We start from the raw sequence: 20,895 nt of genomic DNA, 5'->3' as shown, positions 1-20,895 counted from the left end.
AAATATACTTGACAAATTAAAATTCAAAATGGATATACCCTAGTTGTAATTTCTTTATATAAATTAAGATACTCATAAACTAGGGACTAGGAGTTTGGCGGTTTCCCATTCAAAAACTAGGAGAGAGAGAAAAAAGTATGAAAAACATAAAACGAAGCCTTGATCATTAACATTCTGGAATACTATGGTTCATAAGTAGTTGCTCATAGGCTTTAGCTGCTCACATGGGCCATTCCTTAATACTTATAGTGATCAACAAAGCTTCCATTATTGACATGGACCAGTGTCGAATGCCCATGTTTGATTGTCTAGGCAGACAAATAGAATAGTGAAGAAACCCTTGGGCAGATCCCTAGATATTTTAGAATGAGTACATGATCCCACATACATTGTATATATTTTTGGATACATTGTATATATTCTTGGATGTGACTTGAGTGGACCTCAAATTTGGGTTTTATTGTAGCATTTGGCACACAACCAGTGGGCTATTGCTTTTTTGGTTAAGTAACAAGATGGTGGAGATTGAGTTGATCTCCATTAAATATAATGTCAAAAATAGAAGATTGTCTCAGAAAAAACCATGTTTCACTAAATTATTTAACTACTAATTTATAAAAAATATATATATAATAATTGTATACTTTACTATTTAAATTTATAATTTTGTAAAATATACACATTTTTAAATGTTAAATATAGTAAATCTACTTTTAAATAAACGCAAAAATTATTATTAAAAAAAAATAACAACAACAACAACAACTTAATAGTATGCTATAGTACACATCAATGGCTGCAACTAAAAAAATAACATAACTTTAACAAAGAAGAATGTGGTAGTCCCATATCAGGTTGGCTTTTTCATTCATTAATACGAGTTATTTTCCTTGGTATTTTATGTGTAAATGTATTGGACTCTATGTAGCATTTATGGTTGATGTATCCTTAGTATTTCTGTTGTTTATATGCTGGTTAAGAATGTGTGTATGACATTGAAAATATATGGCTCTCGTGATGTTTTGATTTTTAAATGAATGAGCAATGACTATATGACCCAATAGATGATAATGTAGCTAATGTTACAAGGCATCAATGATTCTTAATGATTCTCATATCAGTATGAGACCCGTATGCTCAAATATATTGTTAAAACTTGTATAATGGATATTTGTGACATGTTTGACGAAATCCCTATCATGGCTAGTAGGGGTCCAATAAATTTTATGTTCATTAATTTTCATTGGTATCACTTTTTATATTTTTTGTTTCAATTCTGTAAATTCCATGAAGTTTTTGGTAGTGATTGGGTCCTATCCCTAAAATTTATCCTTAAATCTTACGGTCCCTCGCATAGCACTGGCATAAGAATACTATGTTTGCACTCACGCAGGCTCATGGGAGAGACAAGGGCTCTTAGTCACTTGGAGGGCTTAGCAAGAGAGATATTGGGGCTCTAAGTTCGTGAATTGTTGAGTTCCCTCAGCAGTTGGTCACCTAGAAAGGTGGGGTAGCTCCTCGAGATAAATGTTTGAGGAAGGTGTTACAATGCTAAATAGGACATGAGAGCATGCAAGAACCAGGAATCTAAATATACCAAGGCATATATCAATAATGTCCACTCTTGAAATCATCATATAAAATCAAATATTGAAATCAAATACTAATCTAACATGTTGAAATAAAGGCTACTTTCATAATATGTCATAGAAACTAATCTTAATAGCATACAATGAATTTTAATTTAAGAACCCAAATGACAAGGAGTAGGGTTAGAAATACAATAAAAAGATGTCCGAAGGCATCAAATGTCTTCACTGAAATTCCTCTTGAGTACCTACCTACTCACATGCAGATCCATAGGTTCTTTCTTTTATGCACCCTTTCCAATTTTAACTATCCTAGGACCTTGACTTTCCCTAATATTAACTCGTTTGTGGCCATCAAATATGCCAAGTCACCTCATTTTTATTTTTCGATTACTAACTTGTTGAGGATTGACCTTGTTTATAAAAAATAATCCATTTTTTTATAATTTTTATTTTTCTAATTTTCTGTTTTCTTCTTGGCTAGTTGTAATGGCAATAAGTATGTGGAAAAAATAATATTTCTTGAGTTGTTAATTAAGAAATAATTAAATATATTATTTATCAAAAGATTTAGTCTAATATAGTATGAGTTTTTTATTATTTAAATCATATTTATTACTAAAAAGAGTTAAATTTAAACTAGCACAATAGTAAATAAAGAGCCAAAATAGCACCAAAATGTTACATCTTTATTACTAGAAAAATTTTCTCTTTGCCTCTTTAAGGGATAGCTTCACAGGCCTTATTTTATATTTCTTGATCCTCATCTTTAGATAGAGAAATTTATAATTTAAATTGGTAAGAATCACTATAAATATTAAATTAAAATTGCTTGAAAATCTCATAACTTTAGTAATAAATTAAGTTTTATAGACATAGATTTGTTTAATCTAAATTAAATATCAATTAATTGTAAAAATAATTTTCTTAAGTTTTTAAAATTTAGATTGAATTTTATAAACCATATTGAATTGTTAAATTGTATTTTTGAATAACTTATTATTAATAATATTTTATATTAAAAATTGAATGAGTTACAAATTTTCATGAAATTAGGAACTAACTAAATTATTTTACCTTTAATTATTTTTTCCTTGTGAGTATTGAAATATCTTAATAATTAAGTCAGAATGCACATGAATGGGCTATCTAATCAATAAAAAAATATGTTATCGTAGTTTTACAATCATAGTTTCAACCATACTAGACTTTCTAATTTTTAAAATTATCTTTGCAGCTTTTTAAAATTATGTCGTTTTGCATGCAATTTTATATATATATATAAGTTTTATATAAGTTCGATAATCCATAATCTGTAACAAATGTTATTCATAAAAATAAGCATCATGATGATAACCATCTCACAACCATAAACATCATCTAAGATACACATTCAAATTCACTATCATCATCTAATTATATACACCCCTAACACATAAATTTCATTAGCTAGGAGATAAATCTAATAATCTAACATGGCATCATCACTGTGATCACATCTAACAAAACACAATCATTGTAATCTAACATCATCACCACACACATCCTCAAATTATTATACATATAATGTCAAATAACTTCTCTCACATACACATCCATCTACAAGCACATTAAATGAAAATATCTAACATGACCTAATAATATACACTTCAACACTAACATATAAATTAAGTACATAAACATGAAAAAAAAAATGCACGATATAAAAATAATTACATTAAGTCAAATAATTGCAATCAAATATGAGAAACAATAAAAGTAGTAGTGCCATCCTAGTCTACAACAAAAGACGATGGATTGTTAACTACTCGCTCAACATCTGTCAAAATATGAGGTGGAGGAGGAGGTGGTTGGTCTACAACAAAATATGATGGATGGTCAACTACTGCATCAACATCTATCGAACTTTGAGGTGGAGGAGGAGGTGGCTAGTCTGATATGTGAGGAGAAACATAAGGCACATCCTCTAGCAGTAGCATCTGATCATCAAGTGATTGAGGAGCATGTGTACTACCAGAAGGATCATCGACACCCTGACCATGATTCGATGCAGTAGTAATACCAAAAGAATCATGATCACTACCCTCATCATCATGATCTGATATATGTGTCGTTGTAGACCCCACATTCCTCATTTCTTGTAGTAGCCTATTAGGTCCAATGATATGATGCATAAGAGACACTCATCTTGCATGGATAGTCTCTGTAGAGATCCAAGAACTAAGCATCTGGGCTGATGTCTTGAGCCCTTGCATGGTGGACTCCCTTCTCAACTAAAACTCTATCCAATATGTCGCAGTAGTTTATCATGGGCCTCACCCATCTCCTCATCTTCTCCATCTAGTGGGGGGAGGAGGCATGTCCCCATGGAATTTGTCAATTTCTACAAAATATATAGTACACACAAATAATTAGACAATTTGATTAAACAATTTAATTAAACAAGTTAAACAATATGCCAGGATAAATTTTATTCTAATTAATTAAAGCAATAAAATGAAACTAGATTAATATAAAGAAAACACTAATATTACCTCTATCATCTGGAGGCTTAGCCGGTGTGAAGAGGATGCTGGTAAACTATCTCCAATCAGTACTCGTGAATGGAAATGACAACAAGATAAATGCATGGTCAAACTCACTAGCGAGTAGCACCAGTGCCACAGAAAAAATCATGGCCGGATATTCTAGTAGACCCCTCTTGGGCATCATCTAGCCCAACATTCACATCCGGACCTCAGTCTTCAACCTAGGAGAGCAACGTCAAATGTATGCCTCATCTCTAGAAACCTCTCAAAAAATAAATAAAAAAACTCTGAACCAAAAGGGAAGCTCTCCCTCCCATGTATCATCAGACGTAATCTATCTAAATCCATACAAAACTGCCTCAAAAAAATGGTAGACCATCTAATACATCGTGGCACCTGAATAAAATAATCGACATAATACAAGAGAGGGAAACTAATGTGCTTTCCATTATTGCTAAAGTGTGCAATGGTGGTGACTAATAAACAGAGGCATCTAACCTCGTGTGAAACAAAAGAATAAATCCACAATTGTCCACCACGCACCTAAAAATTTGTTGGATGAACTACATGAGGCCCAACATATCTCTATGTGTATGCAAGCTGACTCTCTATTGCAACCCCATAGGGGACATCAGGGAACTAGGTAAAATCCTCCCCTCTCATAGATAGTTTAATGATAAATGATATTTCATCCTCAGAGGGCCTATACTACACCTCAAGACCCACATGAAAACCATGTACATGGATTCTATACATCCATTGTTCTGTGACACAGAGGTTCCATGACCTTTGTATCAACCCATAGTTCTATACACACCATTGGTATCCTTTGTGTCTCTCTGCACTTTATGCTCTTACATTCATTTCTATTTGAAATATCATTATAAACCAAGTATAATATATCAATGGGAAAGTTTCTTCAATACCTAAAATGGATCTTTGAAGGAATTTGATTTAATCACATATAGTAAAGTTATCTACAAAGTTGTAGCAAGATATCTATTGCTAGAAGAAAAAAAAATAAAAATGGGTCAACCTTTGATCTATGGCTACTACTTGTACAAACATTTTAGAATATTTGGTGGAAGTTAAATCCATACTATTCACTTTATAATTATTGATAATTGAATTAAATTATAGAATCATTATTCCAAAATAAACATGCTTATCTACCTAATTAAACAAACAAACAAATAATCATGACGCAAATATCTACATGAAAGCATTTAAAAAAGTAAACATCATAAATTCATTTTAACCCAAATATATAAAACACCTGAAAGAATAAAATTTAGTAAGATATACTATTTTTATCATTTAGTATGGAAAAAATAATAAGTAAAATGAAATTAAATGACACAAAAATATACTTGAAAAATTAAAATTCAAAATGGATATACCCTAGTTGTAATTTCTTTATATAAATTAAGATACTCATAAACTAGGGACTAGGAGTTTGGCGGTTTCCCATTCAAAAACTAGGAGAGAGAGAAAAAAGTATGAAAAACATAAAACGAAGCCTTGATCATTAACATTCTGGAATACTATGGTTCATAAGTAGTTGCTCATAGGCTTTAGCTGCTCACATGGGCCATTCCTTAATACTTATAGTGATCAACAAAGCTTCCATTATTGACATGGACCAGTGTCGAATGCCCATGTTTGATTGTCTAGGCAGACAAATAGAATAGTGAAGAAACCCTTGGGCAGATCCCTAGATATTTTAGAATGAGTACATGATCCCACATACATTGTATATATTCTTGGATGTGACTTGAGTGGACCTCAAATTTGGGTTTTATTGTAGCATTTGGCACACAACCAGTGGGCTATTGGTTTTTTGGTTAAGTAACAAGATGGTGGAGATTGAGTTGATCTCCATTAAATATAATGTCAAAAATAGAAGGTTGTCTCAGAAAAAACCATGTTTCACTAAATTATTTAACTACTAATTTATAAAAAATATATATAAAATAATTGTATACTTTACTATTTAAATTTATAATTTTGTAAAATATACACATTTTTAAATGTTAAATATAGTAAATCTACTTTTAAATAAACGCAAAAATTATTATTAAAAAAAAAATAACAACAACAACAACAACTTAATAGTATGCTATAGTACACATCAATGGCTGCAACTAAAAAAATAACATAACTTTAACAAAGAAGAATGTGGTAGTCCCATATCAGGTTGGCTTTTTCATTCATTAATACGAGTTATTTTCCTTGGTATTTTATGTGTAAATGTATTGGACTCTATGTAGCATTTATGGTTGATGTATCCTTAGTATTTCTGTTGTTTATATGCTGGTTAAGAATGTGTGTATGACATTGAAAATATATGGCTCTCGTGATGTTTTGATTTTTAAATGAATGAGCAATGACTATATGACCCAATAGATGATAATGTAGCTAATGTTACAAGGCATCAATGATTCTTAATGATTCTCATATCAGTATGAGACCCGTATGCTCAAATATATTGTTAAAACTTGTATAATGGATATTTGTGACATGTTTGACGAAATCCCTATCATGGCTAGTAGGGGTCCAATAAATTTTATGTTCATTAATTTTCATTGGTATCACTTTTTATATTTTTTGTTTCAATTCTGTAAATTCCATGAAGTTTTTGGTAGTGATTGGGTCCTATCCCTAAAATTTATCCTTAAATCTTACGGTCCCTCGCATAGCACTGGCATAAGAATACTATGTTTGCACTCACGCAGGCTCATGGGAGAGACAAGGGCTCTTAGTCACTTGGAGGGCTTAGCAAGAGAGATATTGGGGCTCTAAGTTCGTGAATTGTTGAGTTCCCTCAGCAGTTGGTCACCTAGAAAGGTGGGGTAGCTCCTCGAGATAAATGTGTGAGGAAGGTGTTACAATGCTAAATAGGACATGAGAGCATGCAAGAACCAGGAATCTAAATATACCAAGGCATATATCAATAATGTCCACTCTTGAAATCATCATATAAAATCAAATATTGAAATCAAATACTAATCTAACATGTTGAAATAAAGGCTACTTTCATAATATGTCATAGAAACTAATCTTAATAGCATACAATGAATTTTAATTTAAGAACCCAAATGACAAGGAGTAGGGTTAGAAATACAATAAAAAGATGTCCGAAGGCATCAAATGTCTTCACTGAAATTCCTCTTGAGTACCTACCTACTCACATGCAGATCCATAGGTTCTTTCTTTTATGCACCCTTTCCAATTTTAACTATCCTAGGACCTTGACTTTCCCTAATATTAACTCGTTTGTGGCCATCAAATATGCCAAGTCACCTCATTTTTATTTTTCGATTACTAACTTGTTGAGGATTGACCTTGTTTATAAAAAATAATCCATTTTTTTATAATTTTTATTTTTCTAATTTTCTCTTTTCTTCTTGGCTAGTTGTAATGGCAATAAGTATGTGGAAAAAATAATATTTCTTGAGTTGTTAATTAAGAAATAATTAAATATATTATTTATCAAAAGATTTAATCTAATATAGTATGAGTTTTTTATTATTTAAATCATATTTATTACTAAAAAGAGTTAAATTTAAACTAGCACAATAGTAAATAAAGAGCCAAAATAGCACCAAAATGTTACATCTTTATTACTAGAAAAATTTTCTCTTTGCCTCTTTAAGGGATAGCTTCACAGGCCTTATTTTATATTTCTTGATCCTCATCTTTAGATAGAGAAATTTATAATTTAAATTGGTAAGAATCACTATAAATATTAAATTAAAATTGCTTGAAAATCTCATAACTTTAGTAATAAATTAAGTTTTATAGACATAGATTTGTTTAATCTAAATTAAATATCAATTAATTGTAAAAATAATTTTCTTAAGTTTTTAAAATTTAGATTGAATTTTATAAACCATATTGAATTGTTAAATTGTATTTTTGAATAACTTATTATTAATAATATTTTATATTAAAAATTGAATGAGTTACAAATTTTCATGAAATTAGGAACTAACTAAATTATTTTACCTTTAATTATTTTTTCCTTGTGAGTATTGAAATATCTTAATAATTAAGTCAGAATGCACATGAATGGGCTATCTAAGCAATAGAAAAATATGTTATCGTAGTTTTACAATCATAGTTTCAACCATACTAGACTTTCTAATTTTTAAAATTATCTTTGCAGCTTTTTAAAATTATGTCGTTTTGCATGCAATTTTATATATATATAAGTTTTATATAAGTTCGATAATCCATAATCTGTAACAAATGTTATTCATAAAAATAAGCATCATGATGATAACCATCTCACAACCATAAACATCATCTAAGATACACATTCAAATTCACTATCATCATCTAATTATATACACCTCTAACACATATAAATTTCATTAGCTAGGAGATAAATCTAATAATCTAACATGGCATCATCACTGTGATCACATCTAACAAAACACAATCATTGTAATCTAACATCATCACCACACACATCCTCAAATTATTATACATATAATGTCAAATAACTTCTCTCACATACACATCCATCTACAAGCACATTAAATGAAAATATCTAACATGACCTAATAATATACACTTCAACACTAACATATAAATTAAGTACATAAACATGAAAAAAAAAATGCACGATATAAAAATAATTACATTAAGTCAAATAATTGCAATCAAATATGAGAAACAATAAAAGTAGTAGTGCCATCCTAGTCTACAACAAAAGACGATGGATTGTTAACTACTCGCTCAACATCTGTCAAAATATGAGGTGGAGGAGGAGGTGGTTGGTCTACAACAAAATATGATGGATGGTCAACTACTGCATCAACATCTATCGAACTTTGAGGTGGAGGAGGAGGTGGCTAGTCTGATATGTGAGGAGAAACATAAGGCACATCCTCTAGCAGTAGCATCTGATCATCAAGTGATTGAGGAGCATGTGTACTACCAGAAGGATCATCGACACCCTGACCATGATTCGATGCAGTAGTAATACCAAAAGAATCATGATCACTACCCTCATCATCATGATCTGATATATGTGTCGTTGTAGACCCCACATTCCTCATTTCTTGTAGTAGCCTATTAGGTCCAATGATATGATGCATAAGAGACACTCATCTTGCATGGATAGTCTCTGTAGAGATCCAAGAACTAAGCATCTGGGCTGATGTCTTGAGCCCTTGCATGGTGGACTCCCTTCTCAACTAAAACTCTATCCAATATGTCGCAGTAGTTTATCATGGGCCTCACCCATCTCCTCATCTTCTCCATCTAGTGGGGGGAGGAGGCATGTCCCCATGGAATTTGTCAATTTCTACAAAATATATAGTACACACAAATAATTAGACAATTTGATTAAACAATTTAATTAAACAAGTTAAGCAATATGCCAGGATAAATTTTATTCTAATTAATTAAAGCATTAAAATGAAACTATATTAATATAAAGAAAACACTAATATTACCTCTATCATCTGGAGGCTTAGCCGGTGTGAAGAGGATGCTGGTAAACTATCTCCAATCAGTACTCGTGAATGGAAATGACAACAAGATAAATGCATGGTCAAACCCACTAGCGAGTAGCACCAGTGCCACAGAAAAAATCATGGCCGGATATTCTAGTAGACCCCTCTTGGGCATCATCTAGCCCAACATTCGCATCCGAACCTCAGTCATCAACCTAGGAGAGCGACGTCAAATGTAGGCCTCATCTCTAGAAACCTCTCAAAAAATAAATAAAAAAACTCTGAACCAAAAGGGAAGCTCTCCCTCCCATGTATCATCAGACGTAATCTATCTAAAGCCATACAAAACTGCCGCAAAAAAATGGTAGACCATCTAATACATCGTGGCACCTGAATAAAATAATCGACATAATACAAGAGAGGGAAACTAATGTGCTTTCCATTATTGCTAAAGTGTGCAACGGTGGTGACTAATAAACAGAGGCATCTAACCTCGTGTGAAACAAAAGAATAAATCCACAATTGTCCACCACGCACCTAAAAATTTGTTGGATGAACTACATGAGGCCCAACATATCTCTATGTGTATGCAAGCTGACTCTCTATTGCAACCCCATAGGGGACATCAGGGAACTAGGTAAAATCCTCCCCTCTCATAGATAGTTTAGTGATAAATTATATTTCATCCTCAGAGGGCCTATACTACACCTCAAGACCCACATGAAAACCATGTACATGGATTCTATACATCCATTGTTCTGTGACACAGAGGTTCCATGACCTTTGTATCAACCCATAGTTCTATACACACCATTGGTATCCTTTGTGTCTCTCTGCACTTTATGCTCTTACATTCATTTCTATTTGAAATATCATTATAAACCAAGTATATTATATCAATGGGAAAGTTTCTTCAATACCTAAAATGGATGTTTGAAGGAATTTGATTTAATCACATATAGTAAAGTTATCTACAAAGTTGTAGCAAGATATCTATTGCTAGAAGAAAATAAAAATAAAAATGGGTCAACCTTTGATCTATGGCTACTACTTGTACAAACATTTTAGAATATTTGGTGGATGTTAAATCCATACTATTCACTTAATAATTATTGATAATTGAATTAAATTATAGAATCCTTATTCCAAAATAAACATGCTTATCTACCTAATTAAACAAACAAACAAATAATCATGACGCAAATATCTACATGAAAGAATTTAAAAAATTAAACATCATAAATTCATTTTAACCCAAATTTATAAAACACCTGAAAGAATAAAATTTAGTAAGATATACTATTTTTATCATTTAGTATGGAAAAAATAATAAGTAAAATGAAATTAAATGACACAAAAATATACTTGACAAATTAAAATTCAAAATGGATATACCCTAGTTGTAATTTCTTTATATAAATTAAGATACTCATAAACTAGGGACTAGGAGTTTGGAGGTTTCGCATTCAAAAACTAGGAGAGAGAGAAAAAAGTATGAAAAACATAAAACGAAGCATTGATCATTAACATTCTGGAATACTATGGTTCATAAGTAGTTGCTCATAGGCTTTAGCTGCTCACATGGGCCATTCCTTAATACTTATAGTGATCAACAAAGCTTCCATTATTGACATGGACCAGTGTCGAATGCCCATGTTTGATTGTCTAGGCAGACAAATAGAATAGTGAAGAAACCCTTGGGCAGATCCCTAGATATTTTAGAATGAGTACATGATCCCACATACATTGTATATATTTCTGGATACATTGTATATATTCTTGGATGTGACTTGGGTGGACCTCAAATTTGGGTTTTATTGTAGCATTTGGCACACAACCAGTGGGCTATTGGTTTTTTGGTTAAGTAACAAGATGGTGGAGATTGAGTTGATCTCCATTAAATATAAAGTCAAAAATAGAACGTTGCCTCAGAAAAAACCATGTTTCACTAAATTATTTAACTACTAATTTATAAAAATATATATAAAATAATTGTATACTTTACTATTTAAATTTATAATTTTGTAAAATATACACATTTTTAAATGTTAAATATAGTAAATCTACTTTTAAATAAATGCAAAAATTATTATTAAAAAAAAAATAACAACAACAACAACAACTTAATAGTGTGCTATAGTACACATCAATGGCTGCAACTAAAAAAATAACATAACTTTAACAAAGAAGAACGTGGTAGTCCCATATCAGGTTGGCTTTTTCATTCATTAATACGAGTTATTTTCCTTGGTATTTTATGTGTAAATGTATTGGACTCTATGTAGCATTTATGGTTGATGTATCCTTAGTATTTCTGTTGTTTATATGCTGGTTAAGAATGTGTGTATGACATTGAAAATATATGGCTCTCGTGATGTTTTGATTTTTAAATGAATGAGCAATGACTATATGACCCAATAGATGATAATGTAGCTAATGTTACAAGGCATCAATGACTCTTAATGATTCTCATATAAGTATGAGACCCGTATGCTCAAATATATTGTTAAAACCTGTATAATGCATATTTGTGACATGTTTGACGAAATCCCTATCATGGCTAGTAGGGGTCCAATCAATTTTATGTTCATTAATTTGCATTGGTATCACTTTTTATATTTGGTAGTGATTGGGTCCTATCCCTAAAATTTATCCTTAAATCTTACGGTCCCTCGCATAGCACTGGCATAAGAATACTATGTTTGCACTCATGCAGGCTCATGGGAGAGACAAGGTCTCTTAGTCACTTGGAGGGCTTAGCAAGAGAGAGATTGGGGCTCTAAGTTCGTGAATTGTTGAGTTCCCTCAGCAGTTGGTCACCTAGAAAGGTGGGGTAGCTCCTCGAGATAAATGTGTGAGGAAGGTGTTACAATGCTAAATAGGACATGAGAGCATGCAAGAACCAGGAATCTAAATATACCAAGGCATATATCAATAATGTCCACTCTTGAAATCATCATATAAAATCAAATATTGAAATCAAATACTAATCTAACATGTTGAAATAAAGGCTACTTTCATAATATGTCATAGAAACTAATCTTAATAGCATACAATGAATTTTAATTTAAGAACCCAAATGACAAGGAGTAGGGTTAGAAATACAATAAAAAGATGTCCGAAGGCATCAAATGTCTTCACTGAAATTCCTCTTGAGTACCTACCTACTCACATGCAGATCCATAGGTTCTTTCTTTTATGCACCCTTTCCAATTTTAACTATCCTAGGACCTTGACTTTCCCTAATATTAACTCGTTTGTGGCCATCAAATATGCCAAGTCGCCTCATTTTTATTTTTCGATTACTAACTTGTTGAGGATTGACCTTGTTTATAAAAAATAATCCATTTTTTTATAATTTTTATTTTTCTAATTTTCTCTTTTCTTCTTGGCTAGTTGTAGTGGCAATAAGTATGTGGAAAAAATAATATTTCTTGAGTTGTTAATTAAGAAATAATTAAATATATTATTTATCAAAAGATTTAGTCTAATATAGTATGAGTTTTTTATTATTTAAATCATATTTATTACTAAAAAGAGTTAAATTTAAACTAGCACAATAGTAAATAAAGAGCCAAAATAGCACCAAAATGTTACATCTTTATTACTAGAAAAATTTTCTCTTTGCCTCTTTAAGGGATAGCTTCACAGGCCTTATTTTATATTTCTTGATCCTCATCTTTAGATAGAGAAATTTATAATTTAAATTGGTAAGAATAACTATAAATATTAAATTAAAATTGCTTGAAAATCTCATAACTTTAGTAATAAATTAAGTTTTATAGACATAGATTTTTTTAATCTAAATTAAATATCAATTAATTGTAAAAATAATTTTCTTAAGTTTTTAAAATTTAGATTGAATTTTATAAACCATATTGAATTGTTAAATTGTATTTTTGAATAACTTATTATTAATAATATTTTATATTAAAAATTGAATGAGTTACAAATTTTCATGAAATTAGGAACTAACTAAATTATTTTACCTTTAATTATTTTTTCCTTGTGAGTATTGAAATATCTTAATAATTAAGTCAGAATGCACATGAATGGGCTATCTAAGCAATAGAAAAATATTTTATCGTAGTTTTACAATCATAGTTTCAACCATACTAGACTTTCTAATTTTTAAAATTATCTTCGCAGCTTTTTAAAATTAAGTCGTTTTGCATGCAATTTTATATATATATATATATAAGTTCAATAATCCATAATCTGTAACAAATGTTATTCATAAAAATAATCGTCATGATGATAACCATCTCACAACCATAAACATCATCTAAGATACACATTCAAATTCACTATCATCATCTAATTATATACACCTCTAACACATATAAATTTCATTAGCTAGGAGATAAATCTAATAATCTAACATGGCATCATCACTGTGATCACATCTAACAAAACACAATCATTGTAATCTAACATCATCACCACACACATCCTCAAATTATTATACATATAATGTCAAATAACTTCTCTCACATACACATCCATCTACAAGCACAATAAATGAAAATATCTAACATGACCTAATAATATACACTTCAACACTAACATATAAATTAAGTACATAAACATGAAAAAGAAATGCACGATATAAAAATAATTACATTAAGTCAAATAATTGCAATCAAATATGAGAAACAATAAAAGTAGTAGTGCCATCCTAGTCTACAACAAAAGACAATGGATTGTTAACTACTCGCTCAACATCTGTCAAAATATGAGGTGGAGGAGGAGGTGGTTGGTCTACAACAAAATATGATGGATGGTCAACTACTGCATCAACATCTATCGAACTTTGAGGTGGAGGAGGAGGTGGCTAGTCTGATATGTGAGGAGAAACATAAGGCACATCCTCTAGCAGTAGCATCTAATCATCAAGTGATTGAGGAGCATGTGTACTACCAGAAGGATCATCGACACCCTGACCATGATTCGATGCAGTAGTAATACCAAAAGAATCATGATCACTACCCTCATCATCATGATCTGATATATGTGTCGTTGTAGACCCCACATTCCTCATTTCTTGTAGTAGCCTAATAGGTCCAATGATATGATGCATAAGAGACACTCATCTTGCATGGATAGTCTCTGTAGAGATCCAAGAACTAAGCATCTGGGCTGATATCTTGAGCCCTTGCATGGTGGACTCCCTTCTCAACTAAAACTCTATCCAATATGTCGCAGTATCATGGGCCTCACCCATCTCCTCATCTTCTCCATCTAGTGGGGGGAGGAGGCATGTCCCCATGGAATTTGTCAATTTCTACAAAATATATAGTACACAAAAATAATTAGACAATTTGATTAAACAATTTAATTAAACAAGTTAAACAATATGCCAGGATAAATTTTATTCTAATTAATTAAAGCATTAAAATGAAACTAGATTAATATAAAGAAAACACTAATATTACCTCTATCATCTTGAGGCTTAGCCGGTGTGAAGAGGATGCTGGTAAACTATCTCCAATCAGTACTCGTGAATGGAAATGACAACAAGATAAATGCATGGTCAAACTCACTAGCGAGTAGCACCAGTGCCACAGAAAAAATCATGGCCGGATATTCTAGTAGACCCCTCTTGGGCATCATCTAGCCCAACATTCGCATCTGGACCTCAGTCATCAACCTAGGAGAGCGACGTCAAATGTAGGCCTCATCTCTAGAAACCTCTCAAAAAATAAATAAAAAAACTCTGAACCAAAAGGGAAGCTCTCCCTCCCATGTATCATCAGATGTAATCTATCTAAAGCCATACAAAACTGCCTCAAAAAAATGGTAGACCATCTAATACATCGTGGCACCTGAATAAAATAATCGACATAATACAAGAGAGGGAAACTAATGTGCTTTCCATTATTTCTAAAGTGTGCAACGGTGGTGACTAATAAACAGAGGCATCTAACCTCGTGTGAAACAAAAGAATAAATCCACAATTGTCCACCACGCACCTAAAAATTTGTTGGATGAACTACATGAGGCCCAACATATCTCTATGTGTATGCAAGCTGACTCTCTATTGCAACCCCATAGGGGACATCAGGGAACTAGGTAAAATCCTCCCCTCTCACAGATAGTTTAGTGATAAATTATATTTCATCCTCAAAGGGCCTATACTACACCTCAAGACCCACATGAAAACCATGTACATGGATTCTATACATCCATTGTTCTGTGACACAGAGGTTCCATGACCTTTGTATCAACCCATAGTTCTATACACACCATTGGTATCCTTTGTGTCTCTCTGCACTTTATGCTCTTACATTCATTTCTATTTGAAATATCATTATAAACCAAGTATATTATATCAATGGGAAAGTTTCTTCAATACCTAAAATGGATCTTTGAAGGAATTTGATTTAATCACATATAGTAAAGTTATCTACAAAGTTGTAGCAAGATATCTATTGCTAGAAGAAAAAAAAATAAAAATGGGTCAACCTTTGATCTATGGCTACTACTTGTACAAACATTTTAGAATATTTGGTGGAAGTTAAATCCATACTATTCACTTAATAATTATTGATAATTGAATTAAATTATAGAATCCTTATTCCAAAATAAACATGCTTATCTACCTAATTAAACAAACAAACAAATAATCATGACGCAAATATCTACATGAAAGCATTTAAAAAAGTAAACATCATAAATTCATTTTAACCCAAATATATAAAACACCTGAAAGAATAAAATTTAGTAAGATATACTATTTTTATCATTTAGTATGGAAAAAATAATAAGTAAAATGAAATTAAATAACACAAAAATATACTTGACAAATTAAAATTCAAAATGGATATACCCTAGTTGTAATTTCTTTATATAAATTAAGATACTCATAATATTTAATAAAATAAAAATTCTAACCATCACATTAAAAAATACTAATATCCTTACCTTTGCATATAAAAATAATAATGTAGAAAAATTAATTTATATAAATATCTTAGTATTGACTTAGTATTGACTTCATTAACAAGTACAAAGCTTTGACACAATGAAAAATAGAGAATTTGGAATTATTAAATTACAATCATAAAATTTAATAAATAGATTTCATGAACCGAAAAATATAAAACAAAACAAAATTATTATATTACAAATATATTACAAAGAAATCATTAAAATTAATATTAAATTAATATTAATAATATCCTATTAATCAATATATGAAAGAAAACTAGTACTATTAAAATGTGAGAAACAAAGTTTATAGTTGTCCAACAAAGTTTATATAATTTTTATATTTGTCCAACAACGTTTATATTGCTTTTGGTTTTAAAAACTTTGAATTCTATTAGAACTTAACTAGGAATTGCCCAAAAAGGTGCAAAGGTACCTCCATAAGAGTGTTAAATTGGAAAAAGTTATAGACCAAAAACCTATATACACAGTAGATGCTTTTGCATACAAAAAGGGCAACTTGTACCAACATATCTCTTCTTGAAGGAATTGCACAAGTCAAGGAACTTAACACTATAATCCAGCTAGTCATTGATTGACTTTTCATTTTTTTCACCTAGAGGAAACCCCAATTCAGTTATTGTTTTGGTGACGAGAAATTACTCTAATCTCATTACTTTACATTATATGAAAACAACATCCAAATTATATTTATAAATACAATAAAAAAATTGTGCTATATACAAAGGGGAAAATCATTCTGCAACTTTATTTCCCATAATTAAATACATTTAGAATAATTCTTTAATACACAATTAATGAATAGTAACCAAAAACATATATCTAAGAAGGCTAACTCAATGGAGCAATATGTAGAAAACAATATATTGATTCATTTAAATCTTGTTGGTAAAGTCTTGGCAGCCACAACTGATCCTTAATCCAAGACATAATTGTTGGATGACAAATTATGGTTGTTGCAATAAAAAAAATTAATTAAGGTTGGAGTGACCTACTCTTTCTATGTTACCAAAAATAAGAAACAACAAGGGGACTAGGAGTTTGGAGGTTTCGCATTCAAGAAACTAGGAGAGAGAAAAAAGCTTCCATTATTGACATGGACCAGTGTCGAATGCCAATGTTTGATTGTCTAGGCAGACAAATAGAATAGTGAAGAAACCCTTGGGCAGATCCCTAGATATTTTAGAATCAGTACATGATCCCACATACATTGTATATATTTTTGGATACATTGTATATATTCTTGGATGTGACTTGAGTGGACCTCAAATTTGGGTTTTATTGTAGTATTTGGCACACAACGAGTGGGCTATTGGTGTAGTGATTAAGTAACAAGATGGTGGAGATTGAGTTGATCTCCATTAAATATGAAATCAAAAATAGAAAGTTGTCTCAAACTATTGTTAACTAATTTATGAGAAAAAAAAAAAGAAATACACTAAATTATTTAACTACTACTTTATAAAAATATATATAAAATAATTTTATACATTACTATTTAAATTTATAATTTTTGTAAAAAATACACATTTTTAAATGTTAAATACAATAAATCTACAAAAATTAAAAAAAAAGCAAAAAGAAAAACAACTTAATAATATGCTATACTACACATCAATGGCTGCAATTAAAAAATAACATAACTTTAACAAAGAAAAACCCTAAATGATGGACATTGTTAAGGATATATTAAGCAATATTGGGAAAGGAAGACTTCCATACATGATTTTTGGAAAAGGAAGACTTCCATTCCGTTTCTAACAGAGTACTCTTGTACCATTCTTAAATGGATCATTTATTGGCTTACGCTCATCGCACAAGTTCTGGATTTTTACACGCGAGACTATTTGTTTTGAATTATTGAATTAATAAAGTAGTAAAAATCAATTGAATTCAAATGTATTTTAAAAATAATATTTTATTAATATAAAATTATTTTTTTTAATAAATATTGCTGGAAAAATAGATGATCAAATAAAATAAAATTGCTAGCTTGTATCCGAAAGAGGGATCTTTGTATTGGAAAGTAGTCTTTCCAATGAGAGGGTAAAGAAGGGCCGGCAGGATATACATTTATCGAACATAAAATTATAGATAAATTTGAGATGCAAATTAATGGTTGAGATGCAAATAAACCCAACATAAACAGATAATAAATGTACACCTTGGTGGCATCGTTGACTGTGAAATCACGCGTGTTCTTACCTATTGTGACAATATTCAATAGAGTTGCATTTATTTTCATAGTCTCTGATTCTCCAATATTTGTTTCTTATGATCATGTGAATTAATCACGATCCATCCATCGGAATCCGAACAGTTCCGTGATAAAATGGATGCTTTATTATTCCCAAACTCTTTATCGTTTGGATTAATCACGATATTCCATCCACCATCATTACTTTCTCTTGAAGCTGATGAATTATCATTGCTTACCAGATAATCCAACTCCAGTTCTTCTAACCTTTTCTTAAGCGGCAATGAACACGCCATTGAAATCAATGTGTTCGCATCCAAATCATCCTTCGGAAACTCTCTCAAAAACGGTAGCAGATTCTCAAAGTGCAATTTTAACAGATCAGTCTGAAAGAATTTTAGCAGCGCCAAGGCCACTCCAAAAACTGCCCTCATCCCCTTGCAGAGAAAAACATCCCAAATGGGAACAACTAATGACAATGGCAAGTCTGCGGAGAATGCAGTCATTAACCAACTGCTTGCATACATCGCTGGCGTGATCATCTGTTCCTCAAAATGGTTAGCCAATTGGGGTAGTTGCTCCCTCAGAAGCATTTCTAACTGAAAAAAGTATTGGTGGAGTAGAGGCAGACCTTCCAGAAACACACCTCGCATTTGCTTGCCTTTGAGCAGTGCCACCATAACCCAAAAGGCTTCTTCCTCATTCATGTAAAGCAGAAGCATTGCAGCTATGAAATTCATCCCTTGTGTATAGCCCACCTCTGTGTCGTAAACTGAATACGCCTTCAAAGCATTGTACAGAGACCGATGCCCCGGCCCATCTTTCCTTCGAAATAATTCCTGCGATGCAAAAGTGCGAGGGATGTCTTTAACGATAACTTTATCTGATTCTGTTTTCACCGAAAATTCATGGGAGAGGAGCAGCCCTGAGTAAATTCCTGGGTTTGCCACTAGAAGCTCCCGTCCGCCTGAATTGAACTGCCAAACGACACCTCGCGTTGAACTGTCAATGTCATGTGGGATAGGCCTTTTAACTTCAACAAACTCATCATTATCATCTTCAAACTTGGCACTCGCATGTTTTCTTTTGACTCCAGTCATTTTGACCAAAATATTACGAAAGAGGAGTGAATTTCCAGTCATTTTGACGTTATATTGAAGAGAGACAAAGGTGCATAAGCTGACGATGATGAGCTGCACAGATAAACAGATACTCTCACACAATAAGTGTGTCCCAGTGGATTGGATTGACACGATTCCCGTAAAACTTAGTGTTGTTACAAAAAGAGAGGCATTTATTTTGGGTTCCATTCGAACTTTATATATAAGTTTTTATAGATTATATGGTTGGAGAGGCGACGGCGTTTAATTTACTAAATATGTAATTTTTTATTAATTTAAAATGGGCGTTATTTTAATGTCGGTTTTAAAATAGACGAGATTTATTTTTTTGGATTTATCAAGAGCAAAAGAATTTTATTAAAAAAATAAGAAATTTGATAATTTGGAATAAAAATAGATTTAAAATAATTTTATTATTTTTATATAATTTTATCTAATTTTTTTTTATATAATTACAGTCATTAGTTGATTTGATTTTTTAAATTTTAATTATTTTTTATACAAGTTAATCTAGTCAAAATGTTAAATACCAAATTATATTACAATATCTCCACTACTAAATTAGAGAACACCATTAAATTTATTTAAGATTTACATTTATAAAATATTAAAAAAAAAACAGTGAAGATGTCAATTTTGTCATTTAATTTTGGAATATGTATAGTTTGTTGGTATGTATTTAAAAATAATGCATATAAATTAAATTAATTCATCTAAATTTTTGATAAATCTAGATTTATTTTAAATAATTTTAACCTAATTTTTTTAAAATATTATTATATACTTATATTTATTTATTTTTAATGATGTAATTAGATTTTTCAAATAATATATTATTTTCATTTTAAAAATATATTATTTATTTTCATTTTGGCATATAAAAAAGTTAACTATTTTAAATAAAAATAATAAAAAATATAAATTATTAAACAAATATATTTGTAATAAAATGATATTAAAATATTTAACAAGTTTATAAGCATATAATAGTTCATGATAATTCAAGCCCCAAGGGTTAGTTCAATTGGTTAAATAAGTGCCTTG

At 30.8% G+C, this 20,895-nt stretch overlaps 1 protein-coding gene across 1 annotated transcript; it reads right to left on the bottom strand.

Annotated features, from left to right (window-relative positions):
• Positions 1–18,774: 18,774 nt before the first annotated feature.
• On the bottom strand, positions 18,775–19,830 carry LOC149196563 (uncharacterized). The gene has a single exon (XM_089408341.1). The coding sequence runs from the start codon at positions 19,828–19,830 to the stop codon at positions 18,775–18,777; it is 1,056 nt and encodes a 351-aa protein (XP_089264467.1).
• Between the last annotated feature and the right edge of the window lie 1,065 nt (positions 19,831–20,895).

This window comes from Pinus tabuliformis, chromosome 2_2, assembly GCF_031772625.1.
Source record: "Pinus tabuliformis cultivar Carrire ecotype Pingquan chromosome 2_2, CPIR1, whole genome shotgun sequence".
Classification (NCBI taxonomy): Eukaryota; Viridiplantae; Streptophyta; class Pinopsida; order Pinales; family Pinaceae; genus Pinus; species Pinus tabuliformis.
The sequence above is the reverse complement of the archived record's forward strand: the minus strand, read 5'-3'. Positions and strand labels throughout refer to the sequence as shown.